Source organism: Opisthorchis viverrini (assembly GCF_000715545.1).
Source record: "Opisthorchis viverrini unplaced genomic scaffold opera_v5_317, whole genome shotgun sequence".
Taxonomy (NCBI): domain Eukaryota; kingdom Metazoa; phylum Platyhelminthes; class Trematoda; order Opisthorchiida; family Opisthorchiidae; genus Opisthorchis; species Opisthorchis viverrini.
The window spans coordinates 15,688-40,396 of record NW_008751972.1 but is presented as its reverse complement, the minus strand read 5'-3'; the positions used below and the strand labels follow the sequence as shown (position 1 = coordinate 40,396).

Sequence of the window (24,709 nt, the reverse complement as noted above, 5' to 3'; positions counted from 1 at the left end):
GAACTTTGTGTTCATATTTTCATCAAAATCTATTGCCATTCTTATAGTCATTCTAATACAATGGTTAGCAACCCATCGAAGATCTGTTTCACGCTTGTCATATTAGATGTGTAGTTTAAGCGCATCAGTCCACAGGTTACAACCCAACATGCCTGCACAATTTCGATGCTATGCACTTGGTTGCTTTTAATAGTTTCTTCTCTTAACATCAAACTAAAGCATAGATCGGCGTAGATCAGCGCTCTGAGCTTTTCGTGCCGCGGAAATTCGGACGAATGGAGGAGAGTTGAGGAGTTGAGGAAACGGGATGCACTATGCGAGAACTGCACGTTGCTTGTGACAGTCCTGTTGAACGTAACTCCACAGTCTAGATCGTAATAACAACTAAGGAACTGCCTCTCTTGGTTGGTAATACTAATGAAGTGAAACCTGGCCGACTTGTGTCCGTGCGAGACTGATCGATAGATTTGACGAAATGCTCGGCTTTCTTCACATCCGTTCAACCGAGAATGAATGATACACAAAACTCCAAGATCTTCCATCCCGTGAAATTTCTTGTAAATAAGGATTCAAGATCCTCAACATCCCATGATAAGTGAAAGAGAAACCTACTAATTCTGTGGGTCTGAAATTCCTGTTCTGTTCACAGTGGTGGCAGCGAAGCTTGTCAGGAGTGGACCAGCCAGGTTATGCAAGCGTGCACATGAGGGACGTGTTGGCGGATAATTAAATGCTTACTTTCCTCACTGTTAAACAAACATCAAGGATTACTTTTGGTAACAATCGGTAGATTTATTGCTGGGCAAAGTTTCGATTTTGACACAAAAGCTTCGTCAGGCCAAGTGCCTAGGTTACGAGGCACTTGGTCGAGATATAATATAAGGTGGAAGGAGAACCAGCCAGCTAAGTCAAGGGATTTTGTGTATTCGGCTGGATCAACAAATGTTGAGTAGATGGGGAAAACTAAATGGATTTGGGTCCGGCCTATGGTCTAGAGCTTCTGGTTCACGTGACGATCCCTCTCGAATATCGAATGCACTTTTCACCCGTCTGTGCGAATGAGTTAGTGCTAAGGTTGCTGAAAATTATTCGACAACCTACGACCGGTTTCACCCCTTTTGGGGCTTATCAGGTAGGGGCAGTCCCTGGGTTTCCGTCAACCTTATGCCCTAGTTGAAACCAAATTGCACGAAATTAGCGAACTAAAATCACTTAAAAAAAATTTGGTTTTTCTGCAACCCAGCTGGAGCTCTAGTTTGTGAAGCTTCCAGGCAAAACCAAAGGTGCTTGCAAATGCTAGTGCTGCGACAGTTGTGTGAAGAAGAGAGATTCTGTGACCTGTGGTCGGGTTGGGACTTCGACCCCCCGTTTTGCCAATGATTCTACCCAGACGAAAACCACACGGTCACGTATCAACTCGGTTTAGTTGAACCGAGTGCCTGTTCCACACCCTCAATTCTATTCACACTATGATGCTTGGTAATTTCCACCGCCTCGGCTATCAGCCGCTGTGTGAATCGCTTCCATATTCTTCAGATCTGTTCTATGTCCCGTGTCTAACGCATGTACCGCCATCCTTTAGGAGTCTCACCTGCTCCATTCTTATTTATGAACCGCATTCCAAATCGAAGAAAATCTTCAATCTGGAAGGCAGTTTAACACAACTGCAGGTTGTGCTAAAATGGGAACTTCCATTTGGTTGATCAAATAAGGTCGAGTTTCTCCATCTGTGTGCGGAAAAGGGCAGCAGGTGTAGCGCCATGGGGTGCACTTAGAACAGAAAGTTCATTTTGAATGAAAAAACTACTTTTGGCAGTTTTCCTGATGGGATTAGATTGGAAATATGTGAAATATGTGCTTTTTCGGATAATGCACAACCCCTTTGTTTTAAAAAATGCGCAGACCGTCAAAGAACGTGTACATTACAACCGTTCAAACCAAGTACGAAGCTGTTTGGATGAATGGCTTCGGCGTCATTGTAACTGATGCTGTCAGAACATAACACCTGGGAGCCAACTTAGTTGTTCTCAGTAAAGAATACTTGTTCGAGAATTGAAACCTTTTTAAAACACACGATCGATTAAGAAAAAAATGGTCACATTATGGAATAGGTAATCAAGTCCTGAGGACACACATTGCGCATCCATTTACTGAGCAGAGTTCATCTCTTTCGGCTTTTTAGAAACCATCGAAATATGAACAATCTGTGGAGACCCTCAGTTAGTTCGTCAGCTGCCGCCTCTCTAAATGGGGAATACGGGACACTACAGTAACTACTATGAATCAGTCAAACAGTTACTGGAGCGGTGCGTCATTAAATTTGTCGTTTCCAATACCTACGTTCCCTAGTTCAACATATACTGGTTAACTGGAACAATCGATCAGTTGTTCAGACTATTACTTCCATTGCCTGAATATCCATTCGTTTGTTAGTTTCGTGAGAACCCGCGACCTTCCGGTCAACCAAAATTGGCTGAAAAGCATTGTGATTATATTTGTAATATACTACTCATAAGGTTGCTGAAAATCCATCGACAACCCAGAACCGGTTTCGCCCTTTTTGGGGCTTATCAGGTAGGCGCACTCCCCGGGTTTCCGCCAACCTTATGTTCTACTTGAAACCAAATTGCACGAAATTAGCGAATATACACTCATTTACGAACTAATTTAGTTTTTTCGAGAGACTCACCTGGAACCCAGCTGAATCTATCGTTTGTGATGTTCTCAGGCAACTGAATGTGCTGCACCAGGCCGTCTCATGTTTCAGTCGCTACGACATTCGATCGCGATACCTGCATATATTTCTAATGTACTACTAATAAGGTTGCTGAAAATCCACCGACGGCCTGGGGACCGCGACTACGTGAAGAGCCCCAAAATGGCGAAACCGGTCGTGGGCTGCGGAAACATTTTCAGCTACCTTATGAGTAGTGTACTACGTCCATACATGTATGGTGATATCTCGAATATCGTAGCGGCTGAAACTTGAGGCGGCCTGGTGTAGCACATTCAGGTGCCTGGTTATATCACAAACGAGAGATTCAGCTGGATTCCAGGTAAGTCTCTCACAAAACCAGATTAGTTTGCGAATGAGTGTATTTCGCTAAAATAACCTACTTTATTCGATTATAATAGCTTTTGGGTTTTATTGAACAATTAAAAGTATGAATCAAAAACGGTTGTATTGAGTAAGTTTTTCAACTCTTGTTGTACGGATTACAGTGTTTCTTCCGGGGCGGCAACATGTCGGTGTCAGTACCCAAAGTTGGTAATTGATCAGGTGGCTGTTGATCTGTTCGCCGAGCTTGGCAATTGATTTGCAAACGTTTCGTCACCATTCGTGGGACAAACAGGGAGGAAACTGTCAACCAGAATCACCGAACATAAGCTCGCCACCAAGAGACATGACCAACTCTCTCTCATCTCTGCACACGAAGATGGGGAAGGACACCATTTCGATTGGAATAACGTCAGAATACTGGGCCAAGCAAGAACAAAGAAAGAACGCGAGTTCATGGAGGCGTGGTACTCCACTGGTGGAGCAATAAACAGGCACATTGACATTGATCCTGCCTACCAGCCTCTGAGGACAAAGGAAATCCAGAACCACAGAACCCGAGGCCGGACAAGGACTCAAAGAAATAAACGCAGGCACGAAGAGAGGAACTACCCAACCAACAGCGCACTGAAGATGTCTCCTCGAATGGTGACGAAACGTTTGCAAATCAATTGCCAAGCTCGGCGAACAGATCAACAGCCACCTGATCAATTACCAACCAATACACCCGAGCTACCAATATTCCAAAACATTACCAGTACCCAAAGTGTATAAACTTGGGTCAGAGACACGATCCAAACTTTATCCATGATCGACAGCCTTGCGAACGTTACGTCCTTCCATCCTTTACTGTCCTAATTAGCAACCGCTACCAATTTCAGAGCATAAAAGTAGGTATAAAATTGTATCATTGGTTTAACCACTCCTCTTTGTTTTGTCTGAGGTTTTATTCACTCTACGTCATCCGTTTTGTGTCTTCCTGTGGTTAAACACATCGTTTGCCCATGCATCGAGTGCAAATTTGACTACATCCCGATTTAACGTCATGCGTTGTTCAACTAGCTCAATGGTTTAGGGAACCTGGATTTAAGAAGTTCTTTGGAAAGCTAGACAGCTACGTTTTTGCTTTGTGAAGCGTGTAATTCTACGTCACACAAGGGCGAGCGACTAATTCAGCCGTGCATCTGCTTGCAAAACGGAATACTTGGGAGATTGTACCGACCCTCATACCCCTTGTGGGCAGAAAAGCACCAAACCTTGTTTTGAGTGATACTCAGTCTTGATAGGCGGTCTCGATGTAACCATTCAACAATTCAGAAATCAATGCGTTCCCACCACTAATCCTTTGTTGCGATACCTTACTACCGTATTAGTAGTCGAATGGAGTAACACAGGATTCCGCTGCAACTCAGTTGGTTCTATCGATGCAAATTCAGAGGCATTCGCCCCAAATGAATAAGAATAGTGAAGAATACTGAGCCCACGGACAGCACTCTGTACAGATTCGTGCCACTATTGCACGGCATAAGTGCCCGATAGCTTACTAGGATTCAAGTAAACTGACTTGTTTGTCGTTGGCTTGTTCGCTGAGCTGGGCAATTTGATTGCAAACGTTTCACCACCAATCGAGGTGACATCCCCAGTGCATTGTTGGGGAGCATAGTTGTGCGTAGCGGGGGGTTAGTGGTTGGTACAACCACGCACTGATGATGTCACCTCGATTGGTAATGGAACGTTTGCAATCAAATTGCCCAGCTCAGCGAACAAGCCAACGACGATCTACGCTACCTGATCTACCGACAATTTTCTCTATGACTTGTTTGTGTTAATCCAAGTGACACTCAGAACAAACCGCCTCAATTAACGGACAGTGGAGGGTAATTCAAAAACATAAAAGTGTTCATTATTTTAGGATGGTGTTTATCTGAACTTGGTTGCTGCCGGGGTTCCAAAATTTACTGCATTACTATATCATTATTTACCATGTTAGGATTGTCTTTGTGCCGGAAGACCAGGATCTGCCTCATCTGCTGACGTAAAATCCAAACTTTGTACAACACGGCCGAACAAAGTCCGTTACACATCACAGAAGTTGATTGAATTCCCTTACGGTTGCCAGACTCCGTTTGTACAGCCAACCATGCCATTCTCTAGACCGTAATGATACAGCGAATTTATTGGACATATTCTGTGTGCCTTGCTGATACTCTGTTCATGTGTGTCACCTTCAACTGCAGTGAATGTGCCATCGTCTTGAGAGGTTGATGTCACAGACAAAGACCCTAGGAAACGCAAGAACACTACTGAATCCGAACTGCTCTCTCCACTAGCCCGTTTTGTCGGGAGCTTATCCTCAGTGAAATCAGAGCATAAAAGTTGGGCATCGCTATTTGCAAGGATTCAAATTGGGCGAACAACCAACCGAGTTCCATAAAACCCATCAATGTGTGGGCGTCGGATAATAGCCACAGTTTAGTCGTCATCCCTAATACCTATCCGCTGAAAAGGCATTGAAATGTTTGCTGACTAATCCGAGAGAGGTCAGTGATAGACATGCAAAGTTGCTGGCTCCGTAGTCCGCGATTCGATTAGCTTTGGAAACCTAACAGCATCTCAGCCTTCGTCCTGGGAAGCGAAGGGTTTTACACCTGGACGACTATTACTTTATTCGCTATAGAAAATCAGACTCGAAGCGGAGTTCCCCAAAAGAAAGTTCTTCCTAGATTTGAACACCCCCCACAGCTGTCTGCTCACCAATGTCAATTATCTGATCTTTCCCATCTCTCAAGCAAACATCAATTGGTCATTCAACTGTTTCTTTTCTGTCCGATGTGTGTCGCTCATAATAAAATCGTTCGGCGGTAGCACCCTTTCGGTGCCTAACTGCCATGCCACCCGGATGTTGCACGAGGGCTGGGATACTGCCAGGCTGCCCAAGTCTAGACAGGGACAGTCGAGAGGCAGAGGTCGGGGTCGAACCACGGATGTTCCGGTCAGTAAATTCACGTTCCAATCACTTGGACCATCTCGCTCATCAACGGCTGTACTGCTTAGTCACACAAAACAAGATAACACTCTGATGAATCAATGAGATCCTTTTTGCATAGGAGTCCTCAAAGTCCCTACACTTTATGGAACTACAACGCTCACCCTCTTAAAATCGTGCATCTAAAAGCGCTTAAGACGACCTCAGCTTCTCCTCTTCTTACTTTACGCATGCCTGGCGAACGAGAAACGATTACGTACGAAGCAAATGGAATGAGGTGCTTTCAGTCTCAGGGTTGAACTTGACTACTGGATTGGATCCCAGGGCCATTCATTAACTTATCTCAGTTCCACCAAACATAGTAGCCGGTACCTCATTGTTGTGCCATTTTATACCCCTGCCATCCGCATTACTGACGCTCAGCAGCATAGTTCCTATCAGTATTCATTCAAAATGATTAATCAAGACAGATGCAATTGCATTGTTCCCCTTGCTGGTGTTATGAATGCTCAGGTCGGTCTTGTGGAGTCACATCAGGGTGATCGATTTGGACCCGATGCCCACCGCATAGACAACAACAAGCGTCTCCTTCAGTTGTGCACGAATTTCCAGCACAAACTCCAGTACCATGTGACCGCCCAGTGCAAATCAGCTATCGGTCCAATTGGATCACGTGGCTATCAGCCACTGGTGAATGATCACGAATCAAGACTGCCATTCCGTTCGGCGCACACAGTTTGATTCTCATCATGCCCCCAGTTCGCTTTTTTAGTATCCTCAAAAATCAGAAAAAATATGTCGATCCATCATCCACGCAAAAATGTATCGACCTGAGTCAGCCCATCTACTCCCTGTTGCGCACCAACACAGTCCTGGTAACGAGTACGTTAAAATATGGAAGAATGTAAGAGTAGCTCAAACCTGTCTGCACAACCCTCCAGATATAACCACGTGACCACTGGATAGTGTCAAGATGGCTAGTCCTGGTCAGTGCTAAGGAAATCCATACTAGCAAGCAACGAAGATGACGTAAATCCCTCAAAAGCCAAAATGTAAAGTCTAAAGAAAGACGGAGTGAGTGGTGAAATTTCAGGAAATGGGGAATTATTATCTTGCCACCAGAAAAAGCCATACCTTATACTACTTAACTCGACCATCTGGTCAAAGAACGGTAACCATCGATGAATTGGTACGTCAAAAATCCACTAGCAAAAACGCCTACTGGAGAGGTGCACGGAACAGTTTTAAGAACAATTCAGTCGGCCTGCTAGAGACTTTGAATTCTGACGAGCGGACTGTGAACATTAATCACTCGTCGGGAGATAACATGAAAGTTCATTTATCAATAGTGAAGACACCTAAGGACGGACTGTTTACATCCGGTGCGTTTCAAACAAGGTGGAGAATCTCCAATTACTCAAATGACGCAACATGGAGTGAAGACCAATTCCAGCAGAACNGATAACATGAAAGTTCATTTATCAATAGTGAAGACACCTAAGGACGGACTGTTTACATCCGGTGCGTTTCAAACAAGGTGGAGAATCTCCAATTACTCAAATGACGCAACATGGAGTGAAGACCAATTGCCAGCAGAACACGGCACATCAACACTCTTTCCTGTTTTCTTAAAAAAAACGGGACGCGAGGCACTAGCCGTGGAATCGATGGTTCCCTCCATATGCTGGTCAGGTGTTCCGGATGTCAACCAATCGAATTCGTCGCTCAGCCAGGCATAGATTGGGGAAGAACCAGAGAAAGACAAGCGATGAGATGTCAGTGAAATAAGAAAGCCATGCCAGAGAATGCACATGTGATGGTGTGAGGATCTCTGGGACGAGAGCCGCCAACGGTTACAGGCACTGACAGACACGACCTAGTCGCGTAGTCGAACGCCATCCAAGCGATTGGCTTTCCTCCTGATCTCCAGAAAGAGAAATCTACTGTCCAACCTAGATTCATGTGTCAAACACGTGGGCCGCTGCCTCCAGTACGCAGCTGTACCCCTATTTTTCCAGAGCATAAACCGAGTTGGTTGCAATCACCAAACACTAGGTGCAGACTTACAGCTGATGGTAGTGGTTGTGACAAGTTGAAACCTCAGACCTGACAACTTTCTTTAGCACAGAGCTCAAGGTGTTCTCACTAAATGCTTTTCCATGGCAACATAGCCCAAACAATGCTGTTCGCAGCTGTGTTTTCTGTCTATCTAATTTTTTTTACATGCTTTTTCGTTTTCGATGGGGTTGTCTGTCCAACTTTGAACTCACATTGATGATTTCGGAATGCCAGAACTATGTTTATACCTGTACATCATTCATTTTCAGACGGTCCATGCAATAACAAGTTTCCTCGTACAGCCGTGTGACAGCCAGATTCGCCTTTTTGCATTCGTACACATTGTTAAAAAGTCCGATCAGCTTTTCTGGATGATTCTAGAAACGGAGGGCTGGAATATCTGCTCGGACATTTAGCTACGAACCAGTCACATGCATAAAATATTTCGTTCTCATCTAATCTACCATATGGTTTACCGCTGTCTGGGATCAGATAAGGAAACCAAGGGGATTGTATTGCTTGAATCACATATACGATAACTGACCTTGCCATAGGTATTTATTCCTAACTATTTTCGGCAATCCTTTCGGCAGACTTCCAGTAGAAAGCATTATTGTACCATTCAGCCGGAAGCTCAGTTTTCGACTCTCCTGGCACGTGACTCAACTGTCCTGTGCCCGGATTTGGATGAGTCTGACCACTTGTTCACCGGTGGTTGTGCTGACGTTTTTCAGTAGACCAGTATTCTCACGTGTACTGGTTAGTCAGAATAAAAAGCCGAGGAGTGTGTATAGTGCACCTGAGGAAGGGTCGTCTACATTAAACCTGTTCTACCAGGCATGCGTGATTGCTTCGTTTGACCAATGTATTTCAAAAGTTAGCGGTTTTTCTTGAGTGTTCTCAGAGTTTTGTGGTGTGGATAGTTAATCTAACACTCTTCTGAGATATAATTTTTACCAACAGTGCGCAGGTTTTCCCGTTGAGAAAAGATCCTCACACGATGTGACAATATCAGTCGGTCCAGAAGTATATCACACTGTTGAACTTTAAGAGTAACATACGTTTGACCTAAACTAGGCTTCCGAGCTTGGTTCGTACTGTGAGTTGTTTTATAACGGGACGAGATGGCTCAACTGGTTGGAGCATGAATTTACTGACCGGAAGGTTCGTTGTTCGAGCAAGACCTCCGCCTCTCAACTTCTCCTAGTTAGGCTTGGGCAGTATATCGGTAGTATCCAAGCCCCCGTGCTTCCTTCGGGTAGCATGAGAGCTAGGCGCCGGAAGGGTATTACCGCGTGCCGTTCGTTTTGTAACTCAAGTTCTCCAGATATAAACGAATTTGTCTGAATAGGCCACAATGATCTCGATGCTCGGTTAAACTGGAATGAATGAAGAGAACATCAATATCTAATCCATAGTTATCGAGACGTGCCACTCCCATTCCGGAAGACCGTTTAAAACTGTTATCTTGCTGATAGCACCAGCATTCTCTCGTCTTTTATCTAGAAACGCCTAGCTAGCGCTTCACACGATATCTGGCCTAGAAACTTGGACAGTTCTCCCAAGGTGCTGATTAACCTTGGAAAACCAACGAACAATGCGAGAGGCCTCTTTACGGTGGAAATCAGTCTGTCGAGCACGACCAATAACCTCGTTACACGTAACAGCACGTTGAATAGTTCTGCGAAACGCATTTGTATTTTAATTTGGCTGTCCAGTCATCAAAGCAAGTCGAACAGCTTTATTCCAGCAGTTATTCACTCTTCTATTGAGTTCTATGGCTTCGGGATCCCCCACATACGGTTAAGAATGACCTATCCTAGGACAGAGATTGTTGCTTGCACCTTAGTTTACAATGATAGACGTTTGTCCACTTTTACGTTTTATGGATCTTGTTGCTGGGCCACGCGAAGCCGCGCCAGATGACGACCGAGAGCGAGCAATGCGTCAACAACATATTGATCATTTGGCCGATTTTATTACATAGGTAGGCTTAAACCCATTTGGACAAAACAGACTTTCCAAAGTTCACAGGAAGAAAGGTGGAGACCAGGGTGGAATGCGACCAGGGTGGTAGGAACGGAGGAAAACAGATGATGTTATGGTCGACTGGGGATTTGTTGGACCAACATTGGATTTACGTTTCCCCTTTGGATTAGTTCCAACTTGAAAGCCAGCTTATCTTTTATATCTCCAAACTGATTTTTCCGTCACATCTGTTCCACACAACGCCATAGAGACCATAATTTTGAAACTAGACTCAAACTACACCATGGTTCTTGGAAAGTCAAACACCATTCTCTTTGAAAATCAATCGAGAATAAGTAAAAGTGGCATGGTATAGGCTTGGCGTGACTCTAACTGATACCTCAAGGTCAATAAAATCGAAAATCATCAGTTTATTGTCATAAAGGAAACTACTTACAAGGTTGTTGAAAACTCTTGGACAGCCCACCACCGGTTTCAACCATCTTGGGGCTCATGAGCTATGCACATTCCCTGAGTTTCCATCAACCTTGTGATCTACTTGAACCCAAATTGGACTGTTTTCGAAAAATACACTCATTTGCAAATCAATTTGGTTTTCAAGAGAGGCTCAACTGAATCTCTCGTTTGTGGTATTCAGTTTATTGGCTATACATTTTGGCAACCTTTCGTTTTGCAGTCGAGAGATTGTGCTTTACCCAACAGCATGCTTCGGGATGCTAGCGGGGATCAGAAAATGAAAATTCTGCGGTAAACTTAGACTTGTTCAACGTGGTGGGAATCTTTCGCCCGGTGAGCTCTCACACTTAAAAAACGCAATCGATCGTCACAACCAGGACAGTTACTGGGTCGTCGTTCGATGAGTCGGGCACACCAGTCCCATCGTTCAAGTGTGAACACGCTCGCCTGTCCAGACGAGCGTCCAACGTGCGTCGGTGGAGTAGTGGTTACACGCTCGCCTCGCATGTCAGATGCCCGGGGTTCAAATCCCGGCACGGCCATTGGATATGCACTGCTGATGTGCTCTAACGAGAGCGAAACTCGAATCCAATGCTTTCCCTTGGTGTGGACTCATCGGGATAATTACGCCGGAGCAGGAACACGGTTGTTCAAACGAGAGTGTGGCTATGAACAAACGTAACTATCCCGCGAAACCCCAAAATTGCGAAGAACACAAACGTCGCTGCGAAACCCCAAAATTGCGAAGAACACAAAGTTGGTATAAATCCACAAACGTCGCCTGGGGAATGTTTTGCGCAAACTCCACAAAACATTTCATCCTTCAGGTTCCGTCTCTTTTACTACCGAGTCCGAATTCACTATCCCCACAAACTTCCACATTGCATGATGTAGCTTGGCAGGGATCGGATTTCGTTTCTTAGCCCTTCAGTAGACTCGGCATATCGTTGATAGTCAGCGCATCAGAGGCATATATCCCGAACGCTCTGATACGTTTGCCGTTGGTGCAAGCTATACATATTCTCTTTCTTAATGCTTCATCACCCAAAGTTTAACGCGAAACAGATAGCTGTCTTTCGAATTAGGTCTAAGGGTAGGACTTCCATTCAGCTTGCCTGTCCACTGATAATCCCGCACTTTTGGTGGCTAGCTGCCCTGCCACCCCAAAGCGGACACGGAGATAGAGGTATTGTAGGATCAAACAGAAACAGCCGAGATGCAGAAGTGAGCTTCGGACCACGTGTCCTTCGAGCAATACGTTTGCGCCTGAGCCACTGCGCTCTCTCGAGATCAAGGAAATAGGTGATATACTTTTTCTTGGATGTTATTCCACAGAGTCAGTTCACACTTGTACCGGTGTAACGGTGATACTACTGATGGGGAGGCACGAGAGTAGTATGTGTTGTTCATGAAATTTCGCTATGCGTCTTTTGAAAAGGGGAGATCTGCTGCGGAATTTGTGGGGTCGCCTTGCCATATTTACTGGAATTGGAGCAATGAATGATTGGAGTCAATGAATCTCCAGGAAAGTTCAGGAAGACGCGTTCGGGAGAAGATGGGTGTCCAGTTTTCGTAAACAAGAGGCAAATTAGAGTTTTGCTTTCCTGTTCAATGGCCTGTAACCGGTCAGGCGGAAACAGGCTGACCGAACGCGTTGATGCAGGTCGAAGTAGTCTAATTTTCATAAAGAAAACTACTCAGAAGGTTGCTGAAAACTCTTCGACAGCCCACGACCGGGTTCGCCCTTCTTGGGGCTCATCGAGTAGGCGCAGTCCTTGAGTTTCCGTCAACCTTGTGATGGTTCAAAAAATGGATCCCATTGCACAGCTTCTGGTATCATCCACATTGACTCCACGGTAAGCACGCAAAGAACACTTTAAGGAAAGCCAACCAACACGAAACGCATCTCACAAAACTCAGAGAATTTCAAACCAGAGACACTTTGGCCCGTTACTGAGCATTTAAGTTTCCGAGCAGTTCACAAGCTCGCACTTGGACGCGATACAGCGTCACTCAGCGTTCATTTGCGGGATTCACATCACGTTTTCACACGTGTTGCCTGATCTTCTGAGTGGATAAGATTCTCTTTCTAAACTACTGGCTCCTGTACAGGATAATTCCTACAAAATTAACCCAAAACACCAAGCTGTTCGCAAGTTTCCATCTGGTTTTATCCCATAACCCCTCTTCATCCATATCTTTGTAATGTACTACTCATAAGGTTGCTGAAAATCCGTCGACAGCCCACGACCGGTTTCGCCATTTTTGGGGCTCATCAGGTAGCCGCGGTCCCCAGGCCGTCGGTGGATTTTCAGCAACCTTATTAGTAGTACATTAGAAATATATGCAGGTATCGCGATCGAATGTCGTAGCGACTGAAACATGAGACGGCCTGGTGCAGCACATTCAGTTGCCTGAGAACATCACAAACGATAGATTCAGCTGGGTTCCGTGGAAAATAAGGTTGACGGAAACCCGGGGACTGCGCCTGCCTGATGGGCCCCAAAAAAGGCGAAACCGGCCGTGGGCTGTCGGCGGATTTTCAGCGACCTTATGAGTAGTACACTACAAATATTCACATATCGCGATATCTCGAATATCGTAGTGACTGAAACATGAGGCGGCCTGGTGCCCACACTCAGTTGCCTGAGAACATCACGAACGATAGATTCAGCTGGGTTCCAGGTGAGTCTCGCAAAAAACTAAATTAGTTTGCAAATGAGTTTATATTCGGTCTTCTGTGATTTGGAATTTTTCCCAGTCCTTCAATGCTGCGTAATCATCAAGTCGCGTGTCATCACACTTTTGAGTACGTGGTTTGTTTTTCGGTGGGCTTTTTATTGTTTGATTTGTGTGGTTATTCATTGGTAACGAGAAATCAACCTTTGTAGGTTTAGAAAATTATTCCACTTAAATTTGAGGCATGTTCAGATTGTACCAAGAATAATCAACTCGTTTGTTTTCGGAATTCAAGAGATAGTTTTGTCTATGTATTACGTTTAAGTCGGCCCTTATGCAAAAATCAGCCTGGGGTTGCTCAATTCAGATTAGGATGGATAAATGAATGATGGAAGATGAATAACTTTGACAACAGGGATAAAGACGTTAACAGTAGGATTATTACGCTTCTTGGTAGCAAATCCAAGCCCGTTTCTGTTACGCAAATCCGGAGACCAATGTCGATCTTCTTAAGTAAGGTCTAAAATGTCCATCTTCGAGCGGGATTCACACAGTAAAATCTCACACGAGAATGGGTGAACCGGTCAGACTGAAACACAATCAAACCGGTCAACTCCAGTGCGTCTGAGTAGTACTCAAGTATCAGTCACGAATTACGAATGTTTCCTGATTGGCTGGACTAGGCTGCACAAAACAAAAAATCACGTGATCATTGAGTTAAGCGATAACGCCTTCAGCTTAAAGCCAAACACGGCTCATTTCTCTGTTGGACAGATTGCCCGCTAATGTTTGCTCACAACACCAACGAATGTACAGTTCGGTGGAAGGTCTGTACTGGTACTGAATAGGATTGAGTATGCATGTGTAAACTTAGTCGAATCGCCCGACTGGTGTGACTAGCATAGTTAGATGCTTAGTCATTGCTATATCATTTCCGCCGCACGATCGGGAATGACAAACTGGACAGCTGGATGGGTTGTTTAACTATGTATCTCGACTCTGCCCCGAGACAGAAGTGTGGTGATACTGAAGTTTGTGTGAACTGTGAGGAGACTTTTTCGTAAGCGAGGAAATGATTTCGCGTAACTATGAACCTTTAGATAGTCAGTATGTAATAAAATGAGATGTGGAGGTATTGAATCTAGATTTTGAAGTTTTTCTTCATGAAACACGTTTGATAAGAAACATCGCGGGGCGAGATGGCTCAATGGTTAGATCGCGAATTTACTGTCCGGAAGGTTCATGGTTCAAACCCGACCTCTGCTTCCCGACTTCTTCTGTCTAGGCTTGGGCAACCTGGCAGTATCCCAGCCCTCGTGCCTCCTTCGTGTGGCATGGCAGCTAGGCACCGGAAAGGTGCTACAGCTGAGCGATATTTATAAAAACATGACGGTGTGCTTACTAGCGACAGAAAAAAGTCTAGGCGGAGTGGCACCACTTCCAAAGCTAGTATGCATTATGCACCGAAGAAAAACGGATGTATGGATCAAAACTCAGGCCACACGAGATGGCACAGAACATACAGTCACGCACTAAGTTTCTTTTTAAGAATGAAGACTTGGTCTGAATACAGTAATCCAGAATGCCTGAAGGTGAGTCAGTATAAAGCAAAGCATATCAATCTGGTTTGTGCATTCAATAGGATGTTTGGGGGAAAGAGTGAGACTCCTGTCAAACATTTAGTAACGATGAAACAGTCCAGGGTGTACTTGGTAACGTGCCCTTTAACCTGCACCTCAAGTCTTCTTCCAGTTCTCTCAGTTTGGATCTGACGTACATACGGCTTGATGTCGACAGTTCTTTTGGACGTGTTTTGATCAGCGGTAATGACATACTAATGCTTTAAATGGTAACTTCGCTATGCGGCATTATGCATTCTTTCTTGAAGGTGAAGGAACAAATGCTGCCCTACAATGTATTAAAATCTGCTCAAGGCGACTCCTTCCCAGCTACCTTTTTCCTCAGGTTCTACGGTTCACGGTCACACATGCCAGGTGTACAGATTTTTGTGGCTGTGTGAAACGAAGTCCAAAAAAATGTGCGTTAGGTATTTTAGTTGACAAAAACGGCGAGATACTCGGTGTTTTCCTGTCTGGGTATGTTCAAAGTAAACCAGGTGGCTTATTGGCTTTCCTGGGTGTCAGGTTACCAAGACGCTTAGAATGATGAATGAAGGGGAAATTTCGATGAAGTGAATTGTTGTTAAAGTGTTTATTCTATCAGTGAATAAAGACCCATTTGCAAACTAATTTGGTTTTTCGAGAGACTCACCTTGAACCCAGCTGAATCTCTCGTTTGTGATGTTCTCAGGCTGTCGACGGATTTTCAGCAACCTTATGAGTAGTACATTACAAAGCTATTTCTTCTATCATCTGAAACTGACTTACACGCCAATCTGCTTCCATCACCAAGACTGGACAAACTAAGTTTGGGCTGGATGGACTATCCATAGCCACACCGTCAATATGCTGAAATTCCGGAAGTTGAATTTGACAACTTTGAAACAACGGTAAAGGCGCGAACGTACGAATCGAAAGGTCTGCGGTTCGACCGCTGTTGTCTAGGCTTCAGCAACCTCTCAACCCTCGTGCTCACTTCGGGTGGCCTGGCAGCTGGGCATCGAAAGGGTGTTACGATCTTCAATAAATACACTCATTTGCAATTTGGTTTTCACGAGAGGCCCAACTGAATCTCTCGTATATGTTGTTCTTCAACTGAATGTGCTGCACACAAGTCGCCTCATGTTTCAGTTGGCACGATCTTCGAGATTCATAAAGGAAACCACTCAGACCGGGCTGTCGAAGGGTTTTCAGTACAACTTTGTGGGGAGTTTCCTTCATGAAAAGGTGTTACAGTCCATTTTGTTTTCATCCAAGTAGCTACGCATGATGGAGGTACCGGATATTCTCCAATCCATGGGAAAGATTACAGCGTAGATGTTCACCTATATAAACAAGTACAGTCGCCAGTGGAATAGACAGCAGCAGATGTTTCAATACCTCTGTGATTTGCGCATTCAACCTCTGCTGTTCGGGTGCGAACAGAATTGGCGCACGCTACAAACGTGTGCGATCACCTTCAGTCCAGTCAGTTCGATCTGTGCCGCCTCCTCGGGTTGTAGACAATGCAATCTCTAAAACAAATAACTCTAACTCAATGACAGTAGGCAACACATTCTGGTATCGCCGATTCGGGCTCTCAGATTAGTCGACAACTAATTTCGTGCTGTCACACACGCATGATTAGACGTGGGCAGGAATGGTGTCCTGTGGTATCGTGAACAAATTTGACAAACCAATGAGGAAAATGAATTTGAAATTTTCGGGAATGTTTTATCTTTTTTATCTGCCCAGTTCGGTGAAAGATTTCCAAATTATTTTTTCAAAAAATTGTTCCGACAGCTTCCATTCACTTCCCTCCATCGCTTCCACCCACTCTTTATTCCCGGCGTGGTACACCTTAGGGCCTTTACTCATCAAACGGCGATTCGAATTCTGCTGGCAGTATTGGTGCTAGAGTTTATCCCTCACTTCTCCACGACCCTTTTCAGTGTTTGATCACGGATCCCCGCAGGGCGCGCAGAACAGAATCTGTGGAACTCCAGGCAGCTCAATTTTCTACAAGGTCTTGCTCCTACTCGTTGATTGACCCTAACTCCTATTCTACCAACAATAGAGGACCAACGACGTGTGTGCTACTCGGTAGAGCAATGGGGTTGATCGTTTCACCGGTCCTTCAAATGGCCTCGAACGTGATGACTGTCCACCTACCTGTTTTCCAATAGGGCACTTTCTTTCTTTTACAAAAGGAACCCTAACATATGTTTGACGTTTTTCCTTACCACACCTATTTCATCACCTGATCAGATGTATCAGCCAGATGTCACGCGTTTGTCCCTGCTTATTGACATCCCAATCTGTTCTTATATAAAAGACATCAAAGTATACCTTGTGAGATCAGTTCTGACCATTCTTTCTCCAAATTAATGAAATCGGACACGATTCTGTCGCAACTCGCTTCCTTTACATATTTCCACCCTAGGTTGTTATCACTTAGTGTGGATTCTTCTTCCAGTGACCACATTCGTTTCTCTCCTTTGTATTTCAAGTTTTGGGATCCATCATCCTGATGTAGTGCGCGATGTTGCGAGCGAACACCTGGTTGGATTTTAGCGTAACCGATGTATCAGAGACCCGTTGGTCTATGGTTCTTTTGTCCCGTCATCAGTCGGACCTCTTCGTACGTTATCCAATTTTCGGCTTTGTTTGAATTCGCGCGTTTGTAGGCGGGCATTTCCAGCTACCCGTGCAAGGAGGGATACCCTTCACCGCAAAGTCGTTTATTGGCAAACACCAACGAAACGGATACAAACTATCGTACAGAAAAGTGAACATCTCTTATGCACCTCATTTTTGAAAAATGAACATCCTCACGCGTCTTCTTGAACTTTCGTGGATATTCATTGACCGTCACACAATTGAAAGTGAGCGCTGCAAAACAGTCTCGCAAGTTCCATAATAAACCCATTGGACGCGAGACAGACTTACGACAAAACCACATACTACTAGCATGCCTCATCAGTAGCATCCGCCGCTACACCCGCATCCCACCTCATTAACGCGGCTGCCAATAGTCGGTGCAAAATACCGGTCTATTCAACTTCAAGCCTGCTGACAGTCAGGAATGGGGCTTTCAAAACCCCAAGGCGCGTTTTTCGTTTACCTTTTCACTTCTAGTTGGACTCTAGAGAAAAAAGACAACCGAATCGGAAGTGGTTGTCGAGTTCCGACAACGCACTGGACATCCATTTAGATGGGTGAGATGGCTCAGTGCGAATTGACCGACCGGATAGTCTGTGGTTCGAACCCGACCTCTGCCTCTCCACTCTCCCTGTGTAGACTTGAGCAACCCGGCAGTTGCTGAGCCCTTGTGATTCCTTCGGGTAGCATGGCAGCTAAGCACTAAAAGGGTTTTAGAGCTGAACAATATTTTGAGCACCAATGACTTTGAACAAATCCATCATGTAAGTTCAAAAGACGAAATTGGCAATCGTCTGTGGCTAAGGTCGACCATATGTACGGTGCTTGTGGATTCAGATTTGTTACTACTCATGATTCCAGAGTACGTTTCGTCTTTATTGAAAACATTTCATAAGAGATTTCATCCTAGATTTTCGTGGATGCCCAAAAGCAAAATGTGCACATTTGTCGCATATTATCAGACAAACTATTCGAAAGTTCGGCTGACCGGTGGAGAACTAGTCATATAGGACAACTTCAAGGGACTTCTTGGAGATTCATCTAACATTCATTATTCCAAATAGGACATTACCCTCTTAAATAGTAGCCAACAGACCATGTCACAGTACGATGGTTTGTCTACCTTGGTAATCCATTGAGTTGTACGAAACGATGCTCAAATAGCATTCACAGTCTCTCTTTCGGTGATGTTAAATAGATACAGGTCTGACAGACGGTATTCCGGCTCTTTAAGTTGAGGGTTGGAACAAGTGTGAGAATGTATTCCTCAAATTGTGAGCTACCCAAGTCGTCTCAAGGCAATCACCGCCGCCTTCCGGTCAGGCTTTGAAGTCAAAGAATTTGGTCGTGTTGCTGTCATCAGTGACATTGATAAATAGCTGCGCACAGAATATGACGTGAATATTTTTGTTCCAATGATGAATTGCGGATGTGATCTAGCTGACTAAAGCAAGGAAGCAACTTCATGCATCTAAGAGCCATAAACATGCATTTGTGATAAACTTCAAAGCCCGTGAACACACATCTGTCTGCGTGGATAGTCTGAATCTAATCTGACAGATGAGCCGTAAACCTGATACAAACGAGACGTTCTACCTGGAAACTAATACGCTCTACCAGGTGCGATGAAATCTTTCTTGGACCAAAGATTTCAAAACAAAGAAGAAACGACTTTCTCGTTGGAGTTCTGGCACCCACTTGCCTAACTGGTTCGTCAGATTCGCTCGCTTGTTAACTGAGAAGAATGGAAAAAACGATGTGGCGCACCTTTGAGCTTAATATAACCCAGGGATGGAATCAAAATAAGACGACGCGACAAATTCAGCGGCATAGCACGCATTTCTCCGCCTGTGTATAGATGTTGATAAATGAAGAGTTGCGCCAATGCGGCCGTCATGGTTTGATGTTGACTTCAGTGAATAGACTACTAGCAGCAATCGTCACCTCAGCTCAGAGAGAATTGATTGAATGCGCCAGTCATGAAGATAATCGAGTATATAATCAATACTGCCTGTTCAATAATTGAATTATTGTTGAATAGCTCGTCCAATTTTTCGGGTGCGCTATCCCCAACGACAAAAGAGTGAGGTGAAAAACGGCTTTTAGAATATCAGACTTTCGATTGGCATTCACACACGACCAACGAAAAGATGGACAAAGGGAACCCAGTTGCCTGGTTAATGGGGCGTAACCAATTGAAATTTGGGCGACTTCTGGCTTCATATAGACTCGCTCTTAGTTGAAGCTGTCGAACCATCGACAGACTTCCTATCTTTATTAACTATCACTACTAAATAAAGTAAACCATCGGCCTTAACACTTTCAGAGCCTAGCTGTCATGTTACTCGAATGAAGCATGGGGATGTAGACGATGCCTTCTTGCATGAACCTAGAAAAAAATCGTTCAGCTATAGAACCCTTCTGGTGCCTAACTGCCATGCCACCCGAAAGTTGCACGAGGGCTGGGATACTGCCAGGTTGTCCAAGCATAGACAGGGGAAGTCGAGGGGCAGAGGTCGGGTTCGAACCATGGAGAGTCCAGTCAGTAAATTGGCGCTCTAACCACTGGACCATCTCGCCCCATGAACCTAGACAGAAGCAGTTGAATCGCTGAAGTTGGATTAGAGACATGGATCTTCCAGTCAGTAAGTTCTCGCCAATGCCACCGAACTGCCTCAGGCTAGGCTGACGGCTCCCATAGTTGTGACGGTTAGTTTCCATGTTGAACGACTATGGTTCGGCTGATCTTCAGTTGTCGTTGAAAGAGCGTATATAGTGTAAAAACATTAGAATCAAAATGTAAATTATGACAGGAGAATGTGTACATCTGTATCGCACTTGCTTACATGCTGACTGTTTAAAGATCCACTGTCACGCGGAATCCATCCTCATGGGTGGGCATGTTATCGCTTGAGTTGGCGAGAACATGGTTTCTTGTCTGCCAAGGCTAGCCCCCTTAGGAAACATTTTCAAATCCCATCAGCTGCAGTAAGATGTCGTTCAATTCGACCGGCTTCCCTACTTTTATGCAAGCTTGTACTGTATCGCGGTCGTGCTCGGGGAGAGAGACATTTTGGACGTCATCCCAGTGGCTTATCAGTCGATGACGTGTACAGAAGCGGTAATAATGCTGCCGCTGAAGTTTCTACTTCTCCTAGTAGATTCTGGAATATTCGTTAGGCACCTTTCCCATAGCCAATCAGCCATCAATTTGACGAGTCAAACAACTTAACGGTTGTGAGATTCTGACGAAATTTTGAGCGCGAGCGAGCGACTACCATTTGTTCTTCTGCCTGGTTATATCAGTTGTAACTGCTTTGTTTGCTGGTGTCCGAATATGCGTCTCCCCTTGGGAAAATAAACAGCCCTGTTGCATTGGTTTGGTTCCTGCTGATTAGCAACCGTGATGTTTCGCGATCTCTTGACGTAAGTTGGCTTTGATCAAATTTAATTCTACCAGTTTCGAGATGTCACACGTTTTCTCTCCTCAATACCAAATTTCCCATCAACGCTTTAAGTTTTTCTGATGATTCCAACTGGGGACTTTGTTTCCATACAGAAGAGAATATTCGCTGTGATTAAGCCACACCGAGAATCTACAATTCTCCACGATAATCGACTGTACGACAGTTGGATCAGATGAATCAAACGACTAAATAGCATTGAAGTCGGTGATAGGTTTGGACAAGTCGAGCGTATTCTAAACAGAATTCGGTGATAATGTCCCCTGTGAACAGCCACATTGGGAGTTGTTGTCAGTTGTCGGATAATAATAAAATAATCGTTCAGCTGTTGTACCCTTTCAGTGCCTAGCGGCCATGCCACCTGAAGGAAGCACGAGGGTTGGGATACTGCCAGGTTGCCCAAGCCTAGACAGGGGAAGTCGAGAGAAGGAGGTCGGGTTCGAACCACGGACCTTCCAGTCGGTAAATTCGCGCTGTAACCACTTGGGTCATCTCGCCCCAGTTGTTGGATGTTCTGCGTCAGATGGTTGTGAACCGCCCAGTTTGCAGTGCTTGAGAACAAAAAACGTTGGTCAAATTCCCCGCAGTGGTTCCAAAACAGTCAGTTTTTCCCTAAAATGAATCACAATTTGTCGAGAATCATGTACATACACATATACTCGAGATTTTAGGGGCAGCTGTGCGACGAATTCTGCCCTATTGGACGCCATAACAAGTCATATCTTCGTGAAGGAAACTACTCACAAGGTTGCTGAAAACTCTTTGACAGCCCACGACCGGCTTTGACCCTTTTAGGGCTCATTCGGTAGACGCATTTCCAGAGTTTTTTCAATCTTATGTTCTACTCGAACCCAGGTGGAACCAGTAGTGGTCTGTCGAAGAGTTTTCGATAAACTTATGAGTAATTTCCATTATGAAAACATACTGATGTTACCTCGAATATCGTACCAAATGAAAGACGGAGCGGCCTTGGTGCAGCACATTCAGTTGGAGAACATCATACACGACAGATTCTCTTGAGTCTTCCGTGAAAACCAAATTAACTTGCAAATGAGTGTAGTTGTCGAAACGAGTTTTTTCGTTTATCCCCAATCATCTGGTGAATTGGAATTACAAAGTGTTCATCTTTGAGCTTTCTCCGCGGGAAGAGGTATACCCGACTGTAGCAGTTGAGTTTGACAGATAGCTGATAAATCAACCGGATCACTGTGTTGGATCAAACCAGCTTGGAGCATACTCAAAGCACAAGATGAAACCCCCGCATTGCTGGACTCATTTCGATTGGATGCACATAGCAGAGGCTCTTAATTTCACTTTTAAAAAGGCAGAAGTTATCCCGTTGAATAGAGGTGTCATCGGATTTCCTAAAACTCGGGAAAACCATTGAGGTCCATGGGCATAGAGCTTTCGCCTGAGTTTTTTATTCCAGCCAAGTTGTTGAATGCACAAGTCAGCATCTACCTGGAATTAAAGTTGAAAACAAATTCACCGGATGCGCAAAACTATGAATCTCACGGAACGTGTGAGACGGGACGCTACAGTGCGGGTTGTTTTGTTGTATGGCTGTGAGACTTGGCCTATTCGAGCAGCAGAACTTGAGACATCTTCAACTGTACGACAATCGTCGTCTTAGGACCATAGATAGCATAGGTTGGTGTCGGATAGCTCGCAAAGAGGGAATTAGAAAGCGAGTTTTCGGTAGTGCACCGATTACTCCAAATAAAGGACGTTTCCAGCACCAGAGGCTGCGTTGGTTGGGATATGTGTTGCCTATGCCTGGCCATCATTTTCCGAAGAGAGTGCTATTTTTTGTGACGGAAGCAGAGAGGTGGCCAACCCTTGACTTGACAAAGGGTATGGAAGAGATTACGAAAGACTGTCAGGGCTTTTCGCCTACTGGGTTGAAGAGCGCGGGATCCTCACCGCGACTGGTTGGAGACGGTGCAAGATGTCAGTGGCGTTCCAGTTGTCAGTTACTATGAGTGGCTTAATGTATAGGTAGCTCGAAATGATTGTAGTAAGCTAGCGTTTTTTACCTTCCCTATCCACCTTTGTTCTTTTCTTCACGATGAGTCTTTCAAATAAATCATGGTTGTATCAGGAGGGTCGGATTCCTGAAAGCAACTATTGAATGCCGGAATTTACTAAGACCCTCAGCTCCGCGAGATGCTGACCAAACAGACAAGGACCCCTCATTATGCAGCGAGTTGCAACCTTGTATCAAAGTCAGATAGTGTGCGTCACCGTTGGACCAAGTTCAGACAGTGTCCCTCCAATCAATAGCTTGAGGCCATTTTCGTACTCGCACGCACTTACGCTCTCGCACTTGCTTGTCCGGACCATAGCTGTTGTGTCCAATTCTGTGAGTTTTTTCTCCGGCACTAGGCACTGGGGCGGGGTCAGCAGTCAGACACAACAGGTTTTACGGCAGTGAAGCATCTGTGTTGTGAACACTGATGTCACGTTGCCCATGAGGATGGTGGCTGCGTGCTATCCTGCAAGCTGCCAAGCACGAGATAACAGACTGGTCTGCATGATACGGATCCAGTATTTCCATCAAACATCCTTTGAACACTCCTAGGTCGAAGCTTAGGCCGTCGCCTTGTCAGTTTTCTTCGGTAGAAGCACCGACTGGATGTTCGGCAGCCTGCCACCTTGGGCGATTGTCACACCACCCAAGAGCTTCTTAAACTCTGCGTCGTTGCTTGATGGCCAGTTGTAAGTAACGAGGGATGATGCGGATCTTCATGTTGTCACGACCAGCGATGATGCGGATCTTCATGTTGTCACGACCAACGTTGCCAGCCAACTCTAGGACCTCAGCAGCGAGGCATTCTGGAATTGTGGCCAAGTACACAGGGGCACCAGCAGAGTTGCCTTTACGCAGTAGAAGATGCATAGGACCAACGGGGAATTGGAGACCCGTAGGTAATGACGTGGTCTTCGCCTTGACCCGAGTCTTACCGCCTTTGTCGCGATCACTCATGATTTCCAGAGACGTTGAAGGAGAGTCACCGTAAGCTTTCCATATTTACCTTATCGAGTTTATCATGTTGTTACACATGTAAATGGCCTGAATATACCTGTATTTATGAATACGATTCCGTAAAAGAAGTTTAGGAGAGTCATCAGGGTCAACGAATGATAGTATGTACATCTTTTCTCGAGAAATTTTTTTAATATTTTGATCCGGTACCTTGAGGAGCAAATGCAAGTACGAAATGATGGATTCTATCGAGAGTTGATCAGGTGGCTCTTGGTCTATGGATCGAACTTGGCAGTGGCGTAAAAGACGTTTCGTCACCCTTCGAGGAGATGTCATCAGTGCGCTGATGAGTGACTATTTTAGCTGGATATATTCATCCAAATTTTTGTTGCCGCAGTACAGTAATCTCTATTTAAACGCTTGTCGCTCTGATACACTTAACTCTCTCTCTGATAGAGTGAATATCTCTTGGTCAGTTTGCAGCCTAATATGTGCTCCAAAACAGAGGCCTGCCAAACAACATCAAGTTATACCGAGAAATTTGACGCTTTGTGAAATACTTACTGAGAAGACTGAGGTAGATCACGTCGAATTTCGTCGGGGATGCGACATTTTTGTCCAAAAGAGTAGATCCGATTGAATGTGAACAGGAGGGGGGAAAGGGAAATAGAGAACAGGTGATGTAAGTTTGAAATGCATGCAATGTACTGGTACAATCGGTGATATTCACCTAAAGAAGCTGATATAATTGTCAACGGACGGGTAATATCAAAT

General features: G+C 44.8%; 1 protein-coding gene across 1 annotated transcript; it reads right to left on the bottom strand.

Annotated features, from left to right (window-relative positions):
• Positions 1-23,635: 23,635 nt before the first annotated feature.
• T265_09887 (hypothetical protein) lies at positions 23,636-23,935 on the bottom strand (the record flags this gene model as incomplete). Its single annotated transcript, XM_009176097.1, has 1 exon — positions 23,636-23,935. The coding sequence occupies one exon, from the start codon at positions 23,933-23,935 to the stop codon at positions 23,636-23,638; it is 300 nt and encodes a 99-aa protein (XP_009174361.1).
• Positions 23,936-24,709: the final 774 nt, after the last annotated feature.